Genomic DNA, 15,270 nt, shown 5'->3' with positions numbered 1-15,270 from the left:
GAAGCAGGAAGTAGTCTGCGGGGCGCAGGACGCGGCGGCGGCTGGGCTCTGTTCACAGTCAGGGTCTCACTCCAGCCCCGAGGCGCGATGGAGAAGCTGCGGCTCCTGGGCCTGCGCTACCAGGAGTACGTGACCCGCCACCCGGCCGCCACGGCCCAGCTGGAGACAGCGGTGCGGGGCCTCAGTTACCTGCTGGCAGGTACCGCTCTGACCTCTGACCCCGGAGTGGGGTATGTGGCCTCGGGATCCCCGAGCCCCTCTCTGCGCAGAGACTGAGGGACAGAGTCAGAGACCCCAGAGACTGAGAGACGGACTGACCCCGCCCCCCGACTGAAACAGCGCCCCGCCCACTGAGAGACAAACCCCTGAGACGGAAAGACAGAGACCTCCGAGATTAAGAGATAAAGACCCCCAAGACAGAGAGAAAGACGGACCCCCGAGAGATGGAGACACCCCCCCAGGCTGAAGCCGCCCCCCCCCGCACTGAGAGAAAGAACCCTCCCCACCAGAGATAGACCTCTTAGACCAAAAGACAGGCACTCCTCAGACTGAGAGACAGAGATGCCCAGAGACTGACAGAGACCCCCAAGACTAAGAGACAAGAGACACTTCTCAGACTGAGATACAGAGACCCCCCACCCCGAGCCTGAGAGACAGACCCCTTGAGACTGAGAGACCCCTGAGGTTAAGAGAAACTCCCAAGACCGAGAGATAGACCTCCCAAGAGACTGACAGAGACCACCCCCCGAGAGACAGAGACCCCCAAGATACATTCAGGTACCCCCAGAGACTGAGAGACAGAGATCTCATCAAGATTAAGAGACGCCCAGGAGATTCACGAATTCAGAAAAACTCCCTTCCTGTGTGTGCACAAGATTTAGAGGCTCGAATCTCAGCGGGTCCATTGGCTGTGCTGCAGGGGTGCCCTTGAGCAAGCCTTCCTCGTCAGGGCCTTGTTGTCCTCTGTAAAATGGGGGTCCTTGTGGTCTGAGCCCCCTTGGGGGGAGTGCGCTCCCCTCCAAGCCCCTTCCCTTCTGTCTTTGCCAGGTCGATTTGCCGATTCCCACGAGCTGTCAGAACTGGGTGTGTATGCTGGGTGGGGAGGGGGCGGGGGGTTTTGCCTGAAAGAGGGAGGTGTGTGTGGGGTGGGGCTGTCAAACCTGGATTCGAAGCTCCCCCCTCCCCCGGTCGGTTTGCCCTGTGGGGAGACAGGAGGTGGAAGAACAGGTTGGTTTCCCCAGTCTGGCGCTGAGTGGGAGCCTGTCCGTGCTCGTGGCTCTGGGCTGAAGGTGAGGAGAGGGTTTCCTCACTGGCTGCCTCTGGCGCTTCCCAGTGTACTCGGCCTCCAACCTGCTGGTGCTCCTGAACGACGGCATCCTGCGGAAGGAGCTTAGGCAGAACCTGCCCGTGGTAAGGGCCAGGGAGGGACCCTTGCAGGCGGGGGGAGACCCGCGCAGCGCCCCCTCTGATGCCCCTCTCCTCTTTGCAGTCTCTGTCCCAGCAGAAGTTGCTGACATGGCTGAGTGTGCTGGAGTGCGTGGAAGTGTTCATGGAGATGGGGGCCGCCAAGGTGTGGGGGGAGATGGGCCGTTGGCTGGTCATCGTCCTCATCCAGTTGGCTAAGTACGTTTGAGGGGGGTGGGGGGATGGCCCAGGGCGCTCCTGGCCTCAAGTGAGCCCTCCCAGGGTAGGTCCCCTATCCGCTCTGTGCTGCTCTCTTCTCCAAGGCACCCACCACTTTCCACAGGGCCGTGCTGCGTGTCCTGCTGCTGCTCTGGTACAAGGCTGGCCTCCAGACCTCACCCCCCATTGTGCCGCTTGATCGGGAAATGCAGCTTCACCCCCAAGGTGAGCCTCCACTTTCTCCCTGCCTTGCTCCCCCAAGCCTGGGACCTGCTCTTCAGGGGCCCTTGGGCCAGTCATCTGGCAGAGGTAGCATGAGAAGGGCCCTTAGACTGCTGAGAAGGGCTGTGCTTGCACTCCTTGATGCATCAGAATCCGAGTTCCAGTCCTAGCTCTAACACTTGCCAGCCAGGTGATTTGGGGCAGATCAGTTTCTCTCTAAGATGGGGGTCATCCTCAGACCCCTGGTTCAAACAGGTGGCAGATAGCCTCTGCACACCCGATGAGGCCTTGGGCTCTGAGCAGCGGCAGGCCCTGAGACACGGGATATCTGGCTTCTGGGCCTTGCTTTGCCACAACCCTCCTGGCCCCTCCTGGCCTCCTTTTCTGGCTTCTCCCCTGCAGGCATGTTGTTGGAACTTTGGACCCAAAAGCTTTGGGGTTGCGTAACCCGATTACTAATGGCCGTGGGGAGCTTTCATGTCTAAAGTTTCTCCTTATGTTTCTTTCTTTGCTCCTACAAGGCCCCTGAGAGGCATGTAACAGCAGAAATTTAATATCAGTAATAAAAATAGCTAACATTTATAGAGTGCTTTCTGTATGCCAGCTGCTACACTAGGCGCTTTACAGTTATTGTCTAATTTAGTCTTCGCAACAGCCCCGGGAGGTAGGTGCTATGACTATTCCCATTTTACAGTTGAGGAAACTGAGGCAAACAGGTAAAGGGACTTGCCTAGGTCACACAGCGAGGATTTGAACTCGGGTCTTCCTGACTCCAGAGCCATGCTCCGTCCCCTACATCACGCTGCCTCTTGGGGGAAACCCAGGATTGTATGTGGTAGCAGAGTTTCCAGGCTCACTGGATCACTGCCACACCTCTCCCAACCCTTAGCAAAAGAAAATGGGTTCCATGGCAGACAGCTGAGTGGCTGCCCTTCCAGGTAATCAGTGCAGGTAGTGGCATGAAAACGTTGTCGAGTGGATCCGAGGACTTAGTTTGGAGCCCAAGCGTTGCCCCCTATCACACAGGTGGCCCTCTAGGCAAGAAAAGAAGCAAAGGCTGAGCCAGGCAGCTCCTCCCGTGCCTTGCTGGGGCCTTCTGCCTCTGTCACGATACAGGGACCCCTGGAAACAAAATCTAGGCTATCTCTCCATTGTCCTCCCCTCTCCCTCCCGTGCTCAGCTGCTGCTGGGTGTCAGCAGAATGGAGGCCAGGCTCTGCCTTCACCCTCATCTTCTCTTGTCCGCCCTTGCTTCCTTCTGCATATTCCTTGAGTCCCCTTCTCTGATGCACATCAGCTTCTTGAGACAGCTCTCATCTTTTTTCTTTCTGCTTGGAAGGGTTTCCTTGTGTCTTGGGAAGTTCCTGCTGGAGAGGGTTTCATCTCACCTAGGCGGATTTCCCCTGGAGAATTTTAATTCCCGGGCTCCTTCCTGTGGCAGTGTGCTTCCCCTCCTTGTGGATTGGTGGGACGGGGGTCATTTAGCTCCTCCGTAGAGGACTGACTTGATGGAATGAACACTAGTATCCAGTGGACACTCCTCCTGGTGTCATTGTGGAGAGTCGGGGCTAGTTCTCAGACAGTGACAGAGCCTTTGTTCTCTTTTGATCTTCATGCATTAATTAAGGGCCTACTGTGTACCAGGCCTGCTCCATGCTAAAGCAGTCTGCCCCCAAGGAACTTACCATCTAAGGAGGGAGACAACATGAAGGAACTAGGTGTGGGCCACATCTATGTAGAGTGAATGGCAGGGAACCTGAGAGTGGATGACGGCTAGGGCCTCCTGCAGAAGGGGGCATTGGAGCCAGAGTGAGCAGGGAGGGTGTGGGAGGGGAGGGTATGTAGGCACAGAGGGAGGAGGTCAGGGGTCCCCTGGTATCACAGAGCAGAGAAGGGAGCACAGCAGAAATAGGCTGGAGACCTCGGAAGGGGCCAAGGTGGGAAAGGCTCGAAACATCAAAGAGAGAGTTTTATTGTTGATTCTGGAGGTAACATGTAGTTGCTTAAGTATGGGGCTGGTGTGGTCCTACTAAACACTCAGTGGTGGTGATACCTGTGACTTGTCCCTCCAGGACACCAACCACATTGCTCCCTTGGCCTCTTTCCCTCTCCAGGTGGTGAGCGCAGCATGGACAGCCAGGACCAGCCCTATGTGGGGAAGCGGTCCAACCGGGTGGTGCGATCCCTGCAGAGCAGTAAGCAGGAAGCAGCAGGGGGGAGGGACACGTGGTCACTTGGGCATTAGGTTCGTGGCACCCCATCCCCACCCACTCCCAGGGACCCACCTGGAAGCTCTCCCGTCTTATGGGTGTGATTCTGTGTTCCAGCACCATCCTTGCACTCAAGGCACTGGGGAGCCCCTCAGCAGCAGGAGGGGCGGATACACCACCGAGGGGAGGAGCTGGAAGCCGGCCCAACCCCACTGGGGCTACAGGAGACCATTGCCGAGTCAGTGTATATAGCCCGACCCTTGCTGCACTGTATCTGCTGGAACCCAGGCTGTGGTCAGGGGAGGAGAGGCTAAGGATGGAGGGGGGTGGAGTGGGTGGGCCGCTCTGTTCAAGAGGACCTTGACCCTTTCACTGTCAGTGCTGAGTTTGGGCCTGTGGGGTCAGCGGTCATGGAAGCCTTGGCTCCTCTCTGCCATCTTGGACGTGACCAGGTAAGTGTGTGTGGCTGGGGTGACAGCTTCCACGGTGGTGGCACACTGGTCAGGAAGACCTGGATTCAAATCCAGACTCCGATACAGTCACTTTACCCCTGTTGGCCTCACCTGCAAAACGGGGAGAACGACGGCTTCCCAGAGTTGCTGTGGGGATGAAAGGAGATCCTGCTTGCAAAGCGCTTAGTACAGCGCCCAGCACACAGTAGGCTCCATATGGATGCTTGCTCCTTTCCCCTCCCCCACTCTGTAAATGCGGGTGTTATTAGGACCTCAGAAGCTGTACCTGTCCCAGGACCCTTTCTGCTGCACACTCCACGCGTGGTCATAGAGCCTTTTGTCAAGGCTTTTAGTGAGTTGGAGGCAGCCAGCTCTACATGGGGACGTGTCTAGCTGTTAGGAAGGTTTTTCTTCCCTCACATCTAAATCTTCCTCTTTGTAGCTCCTTTCCATTGCTTTTTGCTCAGCCCTTGGGGCCAAGCTGAACAAGCCTTGTCTCCCCCTTGACAGCCCCAGACGTGCGCAGGGAGGGCAGACTCCTGTGAGGTCAGGGCCCCAGGGAGCGGGCCACTGTGGCCAGGCTGCCGAAGGGGGAGAGCCGCTCTTGTCCAGGGGAATTAATGTGGGAAGTGGCGCACTGAGGGCACGTGCCCAGGGCGGGGCCACAGATGGGCAGAAGTTGGCTCAGAATCCCTGCTCCATCGCTGCCTGAGTGTCCTGGGCCATGCCCTTTAAGAAACCCTCTGGGCCTCAGTTTCATCACCTTTCAGTTAAGGTGGTTCTTGGGCCATGTGGCCTTTAAGGTTCCTCTGAGCTCTGGATCTATGAACGGGAGTCAGAGAACCTGGGTTCTAGTCCAGGCACTTAAGAGGACTCACTGTGACCATGGGCAAGTCCTCCAACCTCTCCTGAGCCTCCGTTTCCTCATCCACAAAATGGAGTTCATGACGCACGCATTGATTACCTTAGGGCTTCCGTGTGTCCCAGGGCAGTGCTTTATAGATGCTAGGATGGGGGGAAGGGGAACTCAGAAGAGGGGGTGAAGAGCTCGAGTGATGACTCCCCTTCTCCCCCTATCTTCACTCGTAGCAGCAAACGTTTATTGAATGCCTGCTCTGGACTGGGCACTAGGGACACAGGGGAAGAGCACAGTCCCTGCCCATAATGGAATGGGGGAAGGGCCATGTAGGGGAGAGGGTAAAGAGGCAAATACAGTGAGAGAGAAACTGTTAGGGGACAAAGAAATTCAGACAGAAGTCGGAGGACATAGGGCAGAGATTCAGAAGGATTTCAGAAATGCCTCTGGGTGCCAGGCGCAAGTACAGTCAAAAATGTATAGAGACAAAAACAAAAGTGGCTCGTGTCCTCAGGGAGCTTTCTGCCTCCTGGGGGTCAGCGTGAGCATCACAGAGGGGGCTGCTCCTCAGATGAGCCAGCAGATTTCAGGCTTTGAGAGAGGAGGGCTTGGTTCATTGTGGGTATTTACTTAGCACAGTGGCAGGCCTATGGTAGGAGCTTAATAAATGTTTACTGATTGAAGGAAGAGAGGTTTTGACCAATGGAGATAAGCAGAAGATGTGTACTAGTGTAGGGGATGGCCTCTTTGAATGCATGGGTTCCCAGCCTTGAGTATTTCAGGCCTGACCAGGCCCCCTTGCTTCCTTCCATCCGCAGCCTAAGTCTGCTGAGTGACAAAAAAGGGCTGACTCGGCGGGAGCGCTTGGAGCTCCGGCGACGGACCATCCTGCTACTTTACTACCTGCTGCGCTCCCCCTTCTATGACCGTTTCTCTGAGTAAGGGATTCCTGGGGGGCTGGTAAGGCCCTGGGGTGGGCCAGGGTGGGGCCCAGAGGGACCAGTGTGCACCCCCAGAGAACTGATCTGCCAACCTAGATTTGTGGAGGATTGATGTCCAGGAGGTGGAAGCCAAGCAGGGGACACGGGGGACTGTGGGGGCAGAGGCAGGATGAACTGAGGCAGCTGAGAGCTTTGGTTTTTAAGCCCAGTTGGAAAAGAAAAGGAGGGGAGGAGAAAAGGGGAGGATCGCTGCTGGGTGTGTACAAGGACAATATCCAACAGGAGCCAGGTCAGAGCTGCTCGGTTCCCATTTCACTTGCTTTCTCTGTCAAGGAAAATGACCTTTGGGTTGGGAAGGACTGGCCAAAAGAGGCTAAGTAGGGAACTGATACCCAGTATCAGTAAGGAAGTAAAGAGAGCCCGCAGCCGCCTGGGAAATTCACAGCACCGGCGCTGAGGAACCACATCCTTCCCAGGCCGGCTGTGGTAGCTGAGCCCTCAGCTGTGATTCGCTCCAGGTGCTGCAGGCTTGGGGATGGGGCAGCATTTATGTGAAATGAAGACAAGTAAGGCCATTGGCTGGAGGCCAGTGAGCTCTGTTTGACTTCTGCAAAATTCTAGACCCTTTTAAAGAGCCCGGGAGGGATGGGGGGGGATCTGGAGAATGCCACGGCCATCACTGACTGACCTCTTATTCAGGGGAGCCAGGCTCTTCCTGCTGTCCTTGTGCAAACACTGGAGGGATTGCCTAGGATAACATCCCATATGACAATGCAGTTAGAATCACTGAGAGCTGGACCAAGAGGTGCTTGTTAATGGCTCAGGGTCAGTTTTTATCAGTGTCCCACTTGTGAAGGCTCAGGTGGCATGGTGACCAAAGCTGCCGATGACTCGGATCTAGAAGTGCTAGGAGCTCAGGAAACAGTAGTTCATACACCAGATCTGGAAGTACCTCTGTAGGCCAGGACGTTGAGGAAGCATAAAGGCCAAGTCTTACAAATTTGGCTCCAAGCATCAATCTAGCAAAAACAAAATGGCTGAGCAGATAGTTTGTCTGAAAAAGATGTTGGGCTTTTAGTGGACTGCAGCCTCGACATGGTCCACAGGCATCTCACAAAGCTCCCGTAATTGTGGGAGGCAGCAGGCCCACTGTGTTACCAGCCAATGGGTCAGATCACATCAGGAGAGTTGGTCAGTTCTTGGTCTCAGTTTAAGAAGATGAGGGCCCAGAGGACAGCAGCCAGTCTGGTGGAGGACTAAAGGTCCCTGCCCAGTGAGGGCCAGTTGAAGAGAAAAGAAGCCTCGGGGCGACCTGCTAGCTCTCCTAGTGTATCTGAAAGGCCATGGAGGAGGAATTAGATTAGTTCTGCTTGGTCCAAAGGGGAGAACCAGGAGCAGTGAGTGGAAAGGGCTTGGGGGAAGGAGCCACTTAACAGTGAGAGCTGTCTCGGCATGGGCTGAGGTCTTCCAGGAGAGGATGGCCAGCCACTAAGTGGGCCATGTTGTGGTGGTGATGTTGGGCAAGATGTCCCCGGAGGTCCCTCCTGGCTCTGAAATTCTGGTTCCTTCCTTTCCCTCCTTTCTTCCATGGCTAAAGCAGGCAGTCTTTATCCAACACCAGGCCAGGTTCCATAGAGGATGCTGTTGAAGGAGCTTTGGCAATAGCACAGCGTGCTGGGTTCGAGGCCCCACTAGCCATTCGCTCTGTGTGACCCTGGGGATAGCACAGTGCTTTTTCCCCCCTCATTTTTATTGTTATTACTCTGAATCTGTTTCCTCACCAGCACACTGAGAGTGACAATGGTTCTCATGTTCCCTACGTCCCCGGCTAGTGAGCAGAACCCTTTGTTCTGTGTAAGTGTTGCTGTGGTCAGACATTGTTCACGCTCCTGTGGGCACCTCAGCCTCGCCCTGGAGAGCCCTGCTGAGCCACAGGGGCTTTTGGCCCAGGCCCGAAGTCATTCCTGTAATGACACAAGCATTGATTAAGCACCAGCTCTTCCTGATGCTCTTAGGCCTGACCGACCTACCCTGGGAGGCACTGTCCCCACCTTTGGTGCCTTTCCTCTCCCTGTGGCCTTGTCTGTGCTTCCTAGATGGATGCAGCTGGGTGTGTGGGTGTGTGTGCATGTGCCCAGGTAGCACATGAGCTTGCGAGGGCCACAGCTGTCTTATTTGTGCATGTGCATTCCTACCGCCTAGCACGGTACTTGTCACATAGTAGGTGCTTAATAAATACTTAATGATTGATTACAAATTCAAAAATGAAATAGTTCCTTCCCTTCAGGACCTTTCAGTTTACTGCAGGAAACAATCTATACCTAGGTAATTAAATACAAAAGAGATGCAAAATGATTTGCGAGGCACCTCTCGCTAATTCAAGGGAGGGAATTGGGAAGAGCCTTGGCTAGGAGGTGGAGCTGCAGCTGATCCTGGAACGGAGCTAGAAATTCTAATGGTGGAAATGAGGAGGGCATTTGAGGCAGGAAGGACTGCCTGTGCAAAGGTGTGGGGGTAAGAGATGGAACAAGTCAGAGGAATAGCAAGTGGGCCACTTGGCTGGAGAGAGAGTAATGAAATAGGGAAATAAGTGCACCAGAACCAGACAGGAGAGTTTCATTTGTATCTTAGAGGCGAGAGGGAGCCACCGAGTCTTCCTGAGCAGCAGCAACATGGGTGAACCTAGGCTTTAAGGAGATCAGTTGGCAGCAGATGGAGGATGCATTGGAGGGGGAACAGAGACCAATCAGGAGGCTTTTGTAAGGGTCCAGGTGGGAGGGGAGGAAGGCCTGAACCAGGGTGCAGAGAAGGGGATGGCCACAAGAGATGCTGGAAGGGTTGAAGTGAGAAGATTCTGCAGCTGATGGCAGATCGGGGTGAAGGAGAGGTAGGTGTTGGGGAAAGATAATGAGCTCCATTTGGGGCCCATTGAGTTTGAGATGCCAGTGGGAACTGACAGGTGGGTAGGTTCAGCAGACAGATGGGGGTCTGGAGCTCAGGAGAGAGGCTGGGGCTGGTGGAGGGGGGGTGAATTGGGAGCTCTGGGCCTCTTCTGCATAGAGATGATAATTGAACCTCTGGGAGCTGACAAGATCACCAAGTGAGAGGGGAGAAAGAGAAGACGGTTCTAGAAAAGTGCTCACACGTAGAAATATGAGACATGTAGGATGGCCCACCAAAGGAGAACGAGAAAGCGCTCAGATTGGTGGGAGAACCAGGAGAAGGAACCTGGAGCCAGAAAGAATCTTTAGAGTCCTTGGTCCATTCCCTTCATTTCGCAGAGGTCACATCAGTAATAAATAGCACAGCCAAATTTGAACTCGGAACCCTTGACTTCAAATCCAGTACTCATTCTGATGGCCCACACTGCCTCCCATAGATTTGTCAGGAAGAATGGACAAGAGTTCTTTGGCTTTACCAATTTACCATCATTGGAAACTTTGGAAGGAGCAGTTTGGGCTGAGCTGTTTTTACTTGGCCTTTGTTCTCGAAGAGGACCATGACATCGGGAAGGTGATGCCGTGACTTGCAAGTGAATTGGATTTAATTGAGGTGGAACTGTGCACAGTCACCAGCCTCACATTCTTCTCCGGAGCCATCTGGGACCAGTGGCTGGATACAGATCCTGCTGTCAGAATCTAGACTGTGAGGGGTTAACGAGTGAGTGGGAGGTGAGGAAGTGGAGGTGATGAGCATAGGTGGCTTTTTCTAGTTTGGCTGTGAAAGGGAGGAGAGAGAAGAGCATGAATTGATGGCAGGATCAAATGAAAGTTTTTTGGAGATGAAGGAGCTTTGAGCATATTAAAAGGCAGCAGGGAAGAAGCCGACAGATGGAGGATCAAAGATTGGTTGGTGGGGACTGACGGAAGGGACAGACTCCCATCAGAGATGGTGGGGAGGGGAATCACTGGGCATTCTGTCCAAGGAGTAGCCTTGCTAAATTGGGAGGATCTTGTCATCCAATTGACCACAGAATGTTGAATTTTTTGGCCTCTGCTGTAACGCTCGAAGACCATCTGCCAGTTCATCAAGGGGGTGCCATCTGCATCAGTGAAGGTTGTGCCCACACCAGAAATATCTATGGCCCTTTCAAATACTAGAATGGATTATGAACAATGTTTCAGAGGGTTAGGTGGGCACCACCTAGAAAGCATCTGATCAGAATTAACAGGCAAGTGTTCCCCAGGGGAGAAGAGGAAGCCAGCAAGTTGAGAGAGGGAGTAAAAAATGTGGATAAAGTGGACAGTGTCCAGAGAAAGGCAGCCAGAATGGGGAGGGTCCTGTGAGGATCTGTTAAGGAATTAGGGACATTGAGCATAGAGAAGAAAAGGGCTGTCATGTGCAAGAGCTAATGGATCCGTCCTGCTTGGCTCTAGAGGGTTGGCCCCCAAGCCACTGTGTGGAAGTGACAGAGGCACGTGAAGCTGGATTTCAGGGAGAAGCACCCAGCGATTAGAGCTAGCCCTGAGTGGACTCAGCTGCCTCCGAACTACTGGGTTTGCCCTCATTGGAGGCCTGGAGGCAGAGGCTGGATGACTGCTCACGTTTGTTATAGTTGGGATGGTTAGGGGGCTGGGGCTGGAGCTCGGGGGCCACTGAGGTCCCTTCCAGCTCTGAAATTCTGTGATTCTAAGTTTAGTTCTGCTCTGCTGTGGCCATAGTCAGTAAGCACCTACTCTGTGTTGAGTACTGTGTGACAGGTGAGAAGAGAGGTGGAGACCCCCAGTTTGGCCTCCAAGATGGTCCATGAGGTCAAGAGTGGAGCTTTCCTTCTGCTGGTCACACAATGACCAGTCTCCCCTAGTCTCCATTCAGCATTGGCCACATGGGCTAGCCTTAAGCAGAGGCCTTTCGGGTTCCTTCCCTCTGGCTCCCCAAGGCCAGCACTGTGTGCTTTGAGATGAAGGTCCCACATTACAGTGAGGAACATGGTCAGTTGGAATCTCAGCTCTGTCGCTTGAGGACCTTGGGCTGCCTCTCTCAGCCTCTTCTGTGTCTCTTCCATGACTTGAGGGTCACAATCCCTGCGCGCCCTACCTCACGCAGTTTTTGTGGAGTGGGCTCAGGTGCTTGCAGTGACTTTCCTGAGGGGATGCTTCACACATTTGCAAGTGCTCTGATATCTTTGTGACTTGTGTAGCTAGTATCAGAGTCCAAACCTCACGGGAGAATCCAAAATCCCACATTTCCCTCAAAGGGCAGGAGTTGGGGTGGACCTTAGAGCTGCAGGGGTGTGGGGAGAGGCGTGGGAGCAAGCAAGGGGATGGAGGAAGCCTTGGCCTAGGAAGCTGCCAACTTGTCCCACAGAATCAGCTCCACCAAACAGCAGGCATTTATCAGTAGTCCTTTGTGCAAGACACCGTGGGACAGGGAGAAAATGAAAATCAATGTGTGCCTTCAAAGAGCTTCTATTCTACAGGGGAAATACTTCACGAAAACAGAACTGTAGCTATCAGTGTGTAGAAATGTCTACGCAGAATATGAACATGTAAATACAAATAGACACACAGAGACAGAGGGAACAGATAATGAATGAAAAAATGTATGAACGTGAGGTGATTTGAGGCAGAAGCACCAGCAGCCAAGGGGAGTCATCAGGGAAGGCCTCCTGTAGGAAGGACGCAAAGGCTTCTAAGAAGTATACTAGGGGGCCTGAACCCACGCAGAAAACTGCTGGCTAGTGTTTTCAAATGCAGTGTTGCTGGCTTTATTGGATTTTTATTACTGTGTTAAATAGGGCCCAGTTACCTTTTAACCTGGCCACTCCTGCCTATGCAGACAGATGTGGGGGACCGAGCGTCAGATTAGGCAACGACAGAGGAGCCGGCCAGTTGGGCTAGCAGGCTTTCCTCTGTCCTTGGCTTTGGCTTTTCACCCTTTTGAAGAAAGGAGGGCTGGTGGCACACTTGCTAGTGGACACAGAAGGCAAAGTTAGAAGCTAATGACTGGGCTGCTGAGTGGAGCTCCGGTGGGAGAGAGGAGGCTAAGGCTGTGTTCTCCCTGTCCCTCCCTCCCCAGCCCCCAGCACAGTCTCTCTCCTCCTTTCCTCAGGTCTCATTCTGTTCTGTTCCCCAAAGTCACTTTGTACCTTCAGAGTTAGGGGCCCCCTTGGCTTGAGCATTTCCTCCCGCAGTTCCTTCAGCCTGTTTTCTCACCATCTTTCCATGCAGGGACAGGATCCTCTTCCTGCTGCGGCTGCTGGCTGATTACATTCCTGGTGTTGGCTTGGTCACCCGTAAGTGTTGGGACAGAGTGAGAGTGAAGCAGGTGTTCTGAACCCAGCTTGGCAGCTCCCAGCATCTGGGTTTTCCTGCTGGGCTCAGGGGCTCTGATGAGCTAGGGCTGAGAGGAGGGGCTCCTTGAGTCTGGACCTGCTGAAGGCCCACCAATGGCTGTTGAGAGACCAGAAGTTGGTGGGCTCTGGTGGCTGGAGAGTAGGCATGGTCACAGACTAGGCCTGGGGGTAGAGATGGAATGAGCCAAGTTGGAGGGGCTAGCCATGGAGGGCAGGGGAAGGGGCCTGGAATGATGTCAGCACCCTCCAGGCCTTGGCCCCCTCATGCTTTCCTTCTCTCCTTTCAGGGCCACTGATGGACTACTTGCCTGCTTGGCAGAAAATTTATTTCTACAATTGGGGCTGACAGGCGATCCAGGGCTGAGGAGGAGGGCTGCTGAGAGGGTGGGGGATGTGGGGGGCGTGATCTGCTGCAGGATCAGACAGCCCATCCCTTCAGCCTCTCAGCTCCTCTGTCCTCTAATAAAACTGGCCCCTAGTGATGCTCCTAAGTGTGTCCCCTCTGTGCCCCCACAGCAGGGGGAGCCCAGGGCCCCACAGAGAGCCCAAACCCAGCTGGCCTTCCAGGGAGCCAGAGCCACAGAAGTCACTGGGGCTCCATAATGAATGGCCACTCGTTCTACTCAGCATAGCTCTTGGGCCTGAGAGGTCACTACTGCAGCCTGGGCCTGCCCTACACTACAGTGACACCTCTCTTAATGAGCCTCCTATGAAGCTCCATCATGTGCAATCAGCTTTGTTCAAAAGCAAGAAGCTTCTAATCCCTGGAAGGTAGAACTGGCACCTTCCAGCCTCAGGACCATCTACCTTTGGTCAGGGCTTCCTGTCGAAGGTAAATAGGGAGGACCTTGGTAGAGCTGGGATCTGGTCGGAGGGAGTCCTTCGACTTCCAGGGTCTCCCCTGTCCTCTCCTCCCCAACTCAAAAATAAGAAAAGGCTTCACTTTCACAATGAACACTTTTGACTGCTAATTGTTATCAGTGGCTTGGATGAAATTGTAGGTGGGATGCCACCCTCACTCCCAGATGACAGAATGGGGAAGAATAGCTAACCTGTTTGCCAGTCGGAATCTAAACTATCTCAAGGGCTTGGGGCAGATTCTAATACAACCTTTAATGAGGTCAAATATAAAGTCTGACACTTGGATTCAAAGAATCAGTGACACAAGCAGGCCTGTTCAGAGAGCCGCTCACATCAAGGTCATTAAGCTTTTGGGAAGGAGACCTCAGGCTATCTGGGCCAGCTCCTTCACTTTACAGATGAGAAAACTTACCGGGAGGTCCAGGGAGAGAAACAAACTGTTTCCATTCTCCTAGGGGAACACACCGATGAGAAAGTCCTCTGGCTGAGCGAATGGCTAAAGAATGCCTGGGTTAAGTGCAGAGAGATGGGAGGCAGAAAGGCTCTGCCTGGAACACAGTTTGTGAAAGGGAGGGATAGGAAGTCGGATTGGGAAGGCAGGGCCTCCAGGCTCCAGCCTGTCTCCTGGTGACACGGGGGGGGGGGGGGGGGGGGGTGGGGGCGGGCACAGAAGGGTTTGAACAGAGCTGTGACATAGCCAGACCTCTGCCTTGGAGTTTGGCTTAGAAAGTGGAGAGACTGGGATGTATGGAGATTCATTGGGGATTATTAAAATGATCCAGGCAAGACATGGTGAGGCTTGAACCCCTCAGCTTTGGTGTCTGTGAGTGAATTATGAGGGCATCACTGCAAGATCTGGAGGTGAGATGGACAAGACTGAGCAGCTGATTGGATGGAGGAGAGGGGGTGGGGAGGGGGGAGTAGAGGATGCCTCTGAGGCTATAAACGGGTAGCTACAGGTTAGAGCCTCCCTCAGCAGAAATAGGGAAGGAGCAGAGGTGGGTAAAGAAGAGGTAATGTGTTCTGTTTGGGATGTAATTAGAGAGGTCTCTGGGTTACTCAGGATGTGCACAGCAGGCAGGAGGTTGACTATATAGTATCAGAAAGTATTTTCCTGGAGATACAAGAACCCGTGGGAGTTGCTGAGATCTTCAAGGATAAGAGTATAGAGAGAAAAGGGCCCAAGACCACCCTGGGGAACACCATACTAAAGGGGGCCTAAGATCAGTGATGTTCAGACTGAAGAGCAGAACTAGGAGAGAGCAGTATCATAGGAACCAAGCAAAGAGAATGTCCAGGAAGACAGCGGTGGTGACTGAGAAAATAATTTCATTTAGCTGTTGAGATCATTATTGGCTTCAAGGGGTGGTTTCAGTCAAGTGATGCTGTCTGGAGCCAGCCAGGAAAGGGTTGGGATAGTGGGTGGAAAGGGGCTAGAGACCATTAGTAGATTCTAGGATTAAACTGTTCTCTCAAGGAATTTGGCTATGAAAGGGAGGGGGGAGTCACCAAGTATTTGTTAAGCACTTAGGTGTAAGCATTATGGTAAATGCTTGGAGATCAATAGTGTGAGGAGATTGTTAGGTCAAGTCCACAGCTCCCTATCCTGGGCTACTGAGACTAGAAGGGAGCTGAATGTGCTCCTGGGCACCGAGGAAAGAGGTAGCAAACATTGAAGGTGAGAGAGAGAGAGAGAGAGACTGATGAATGGATGGAACCCTCAAGGAGCTGGGAAAGGATAGCATTGAAGGAACGAAGAGGATAGCCTTGGCAAAGAGGAGGGCCATTTCCTCCAAGGTGGGAGTAAGGGG

General features: G+C 53.6%; 1 protein-coding gene and 1 long non-coding RNA gene across 2 annotated transcripts; one reads left to right on the top strand and one right to left on the bottom strand.

Moving 5' to 3' along the window:
- Positions 1 to 13,569, top strand: PEX16 (peroxisomal biogenesis factor 16). The gene is made up of 11 exons (XM_036764821.1): positions 1 to 199; positions 1,048 to 1,083; positions 1,334 to 1,410; positions 1,490 to 1,623; positions 1,748 to 1,848; positions 3,959 to 4,039; positions 4,172 to 4,324; positions 4,434 to 4,506; positions 6,181 to 6,300; positions 12,474 to 12,538; positions 12,886 to 13,569. The coding sequence occupies exons 1-11, from the start codon at positions 88 to 90 to the stop codon at positions 12,942 to 12,944; spliced, it is 1,011 nt and encodes a 336-aa protein (XP_036620716.1). The 5' UTR covers positions 1 to 87; the 3' UTR covers positions 12,945 to 13,569.
- Positions 11,982 to 13,996, bottom strand: LOC118854459. The gene is made up of 2 exons (XR_005010720.1): positions 13,872 to 13,996; positions 11,982 to 12,760 (listed from the first exon to the last, which is right to left on the bottom strand). It is a non-coding gene; the product is annotated as an uncharacterized LOC118854459 (long non-coding RNA).
- Positions 13,997 to 15,270: the final 1,274 nt, after the last annotated feature.

The sequence above is a fragment of the Trichosurus vulpecula genome, chromosome 6, assembly GCF_011100635.1.
Source record: "Trichosurus vulpecula isolate mTriVul1 chromosome 6, mTriVul1.pri, whole genome shotgun sequence".
In the NCBI taxonomy this organism is placed as follows: Eukaryota; Metazoa; Chordata; class Mammalia; order Diprotodontia; family Phalangeridae; genus Trichosurus; species Trichosurus vulpecula.
Note: the sequence above shows the minus strand (reverse complement) of the source record. Positions and strands in the feature narration are given on the sequence as shown.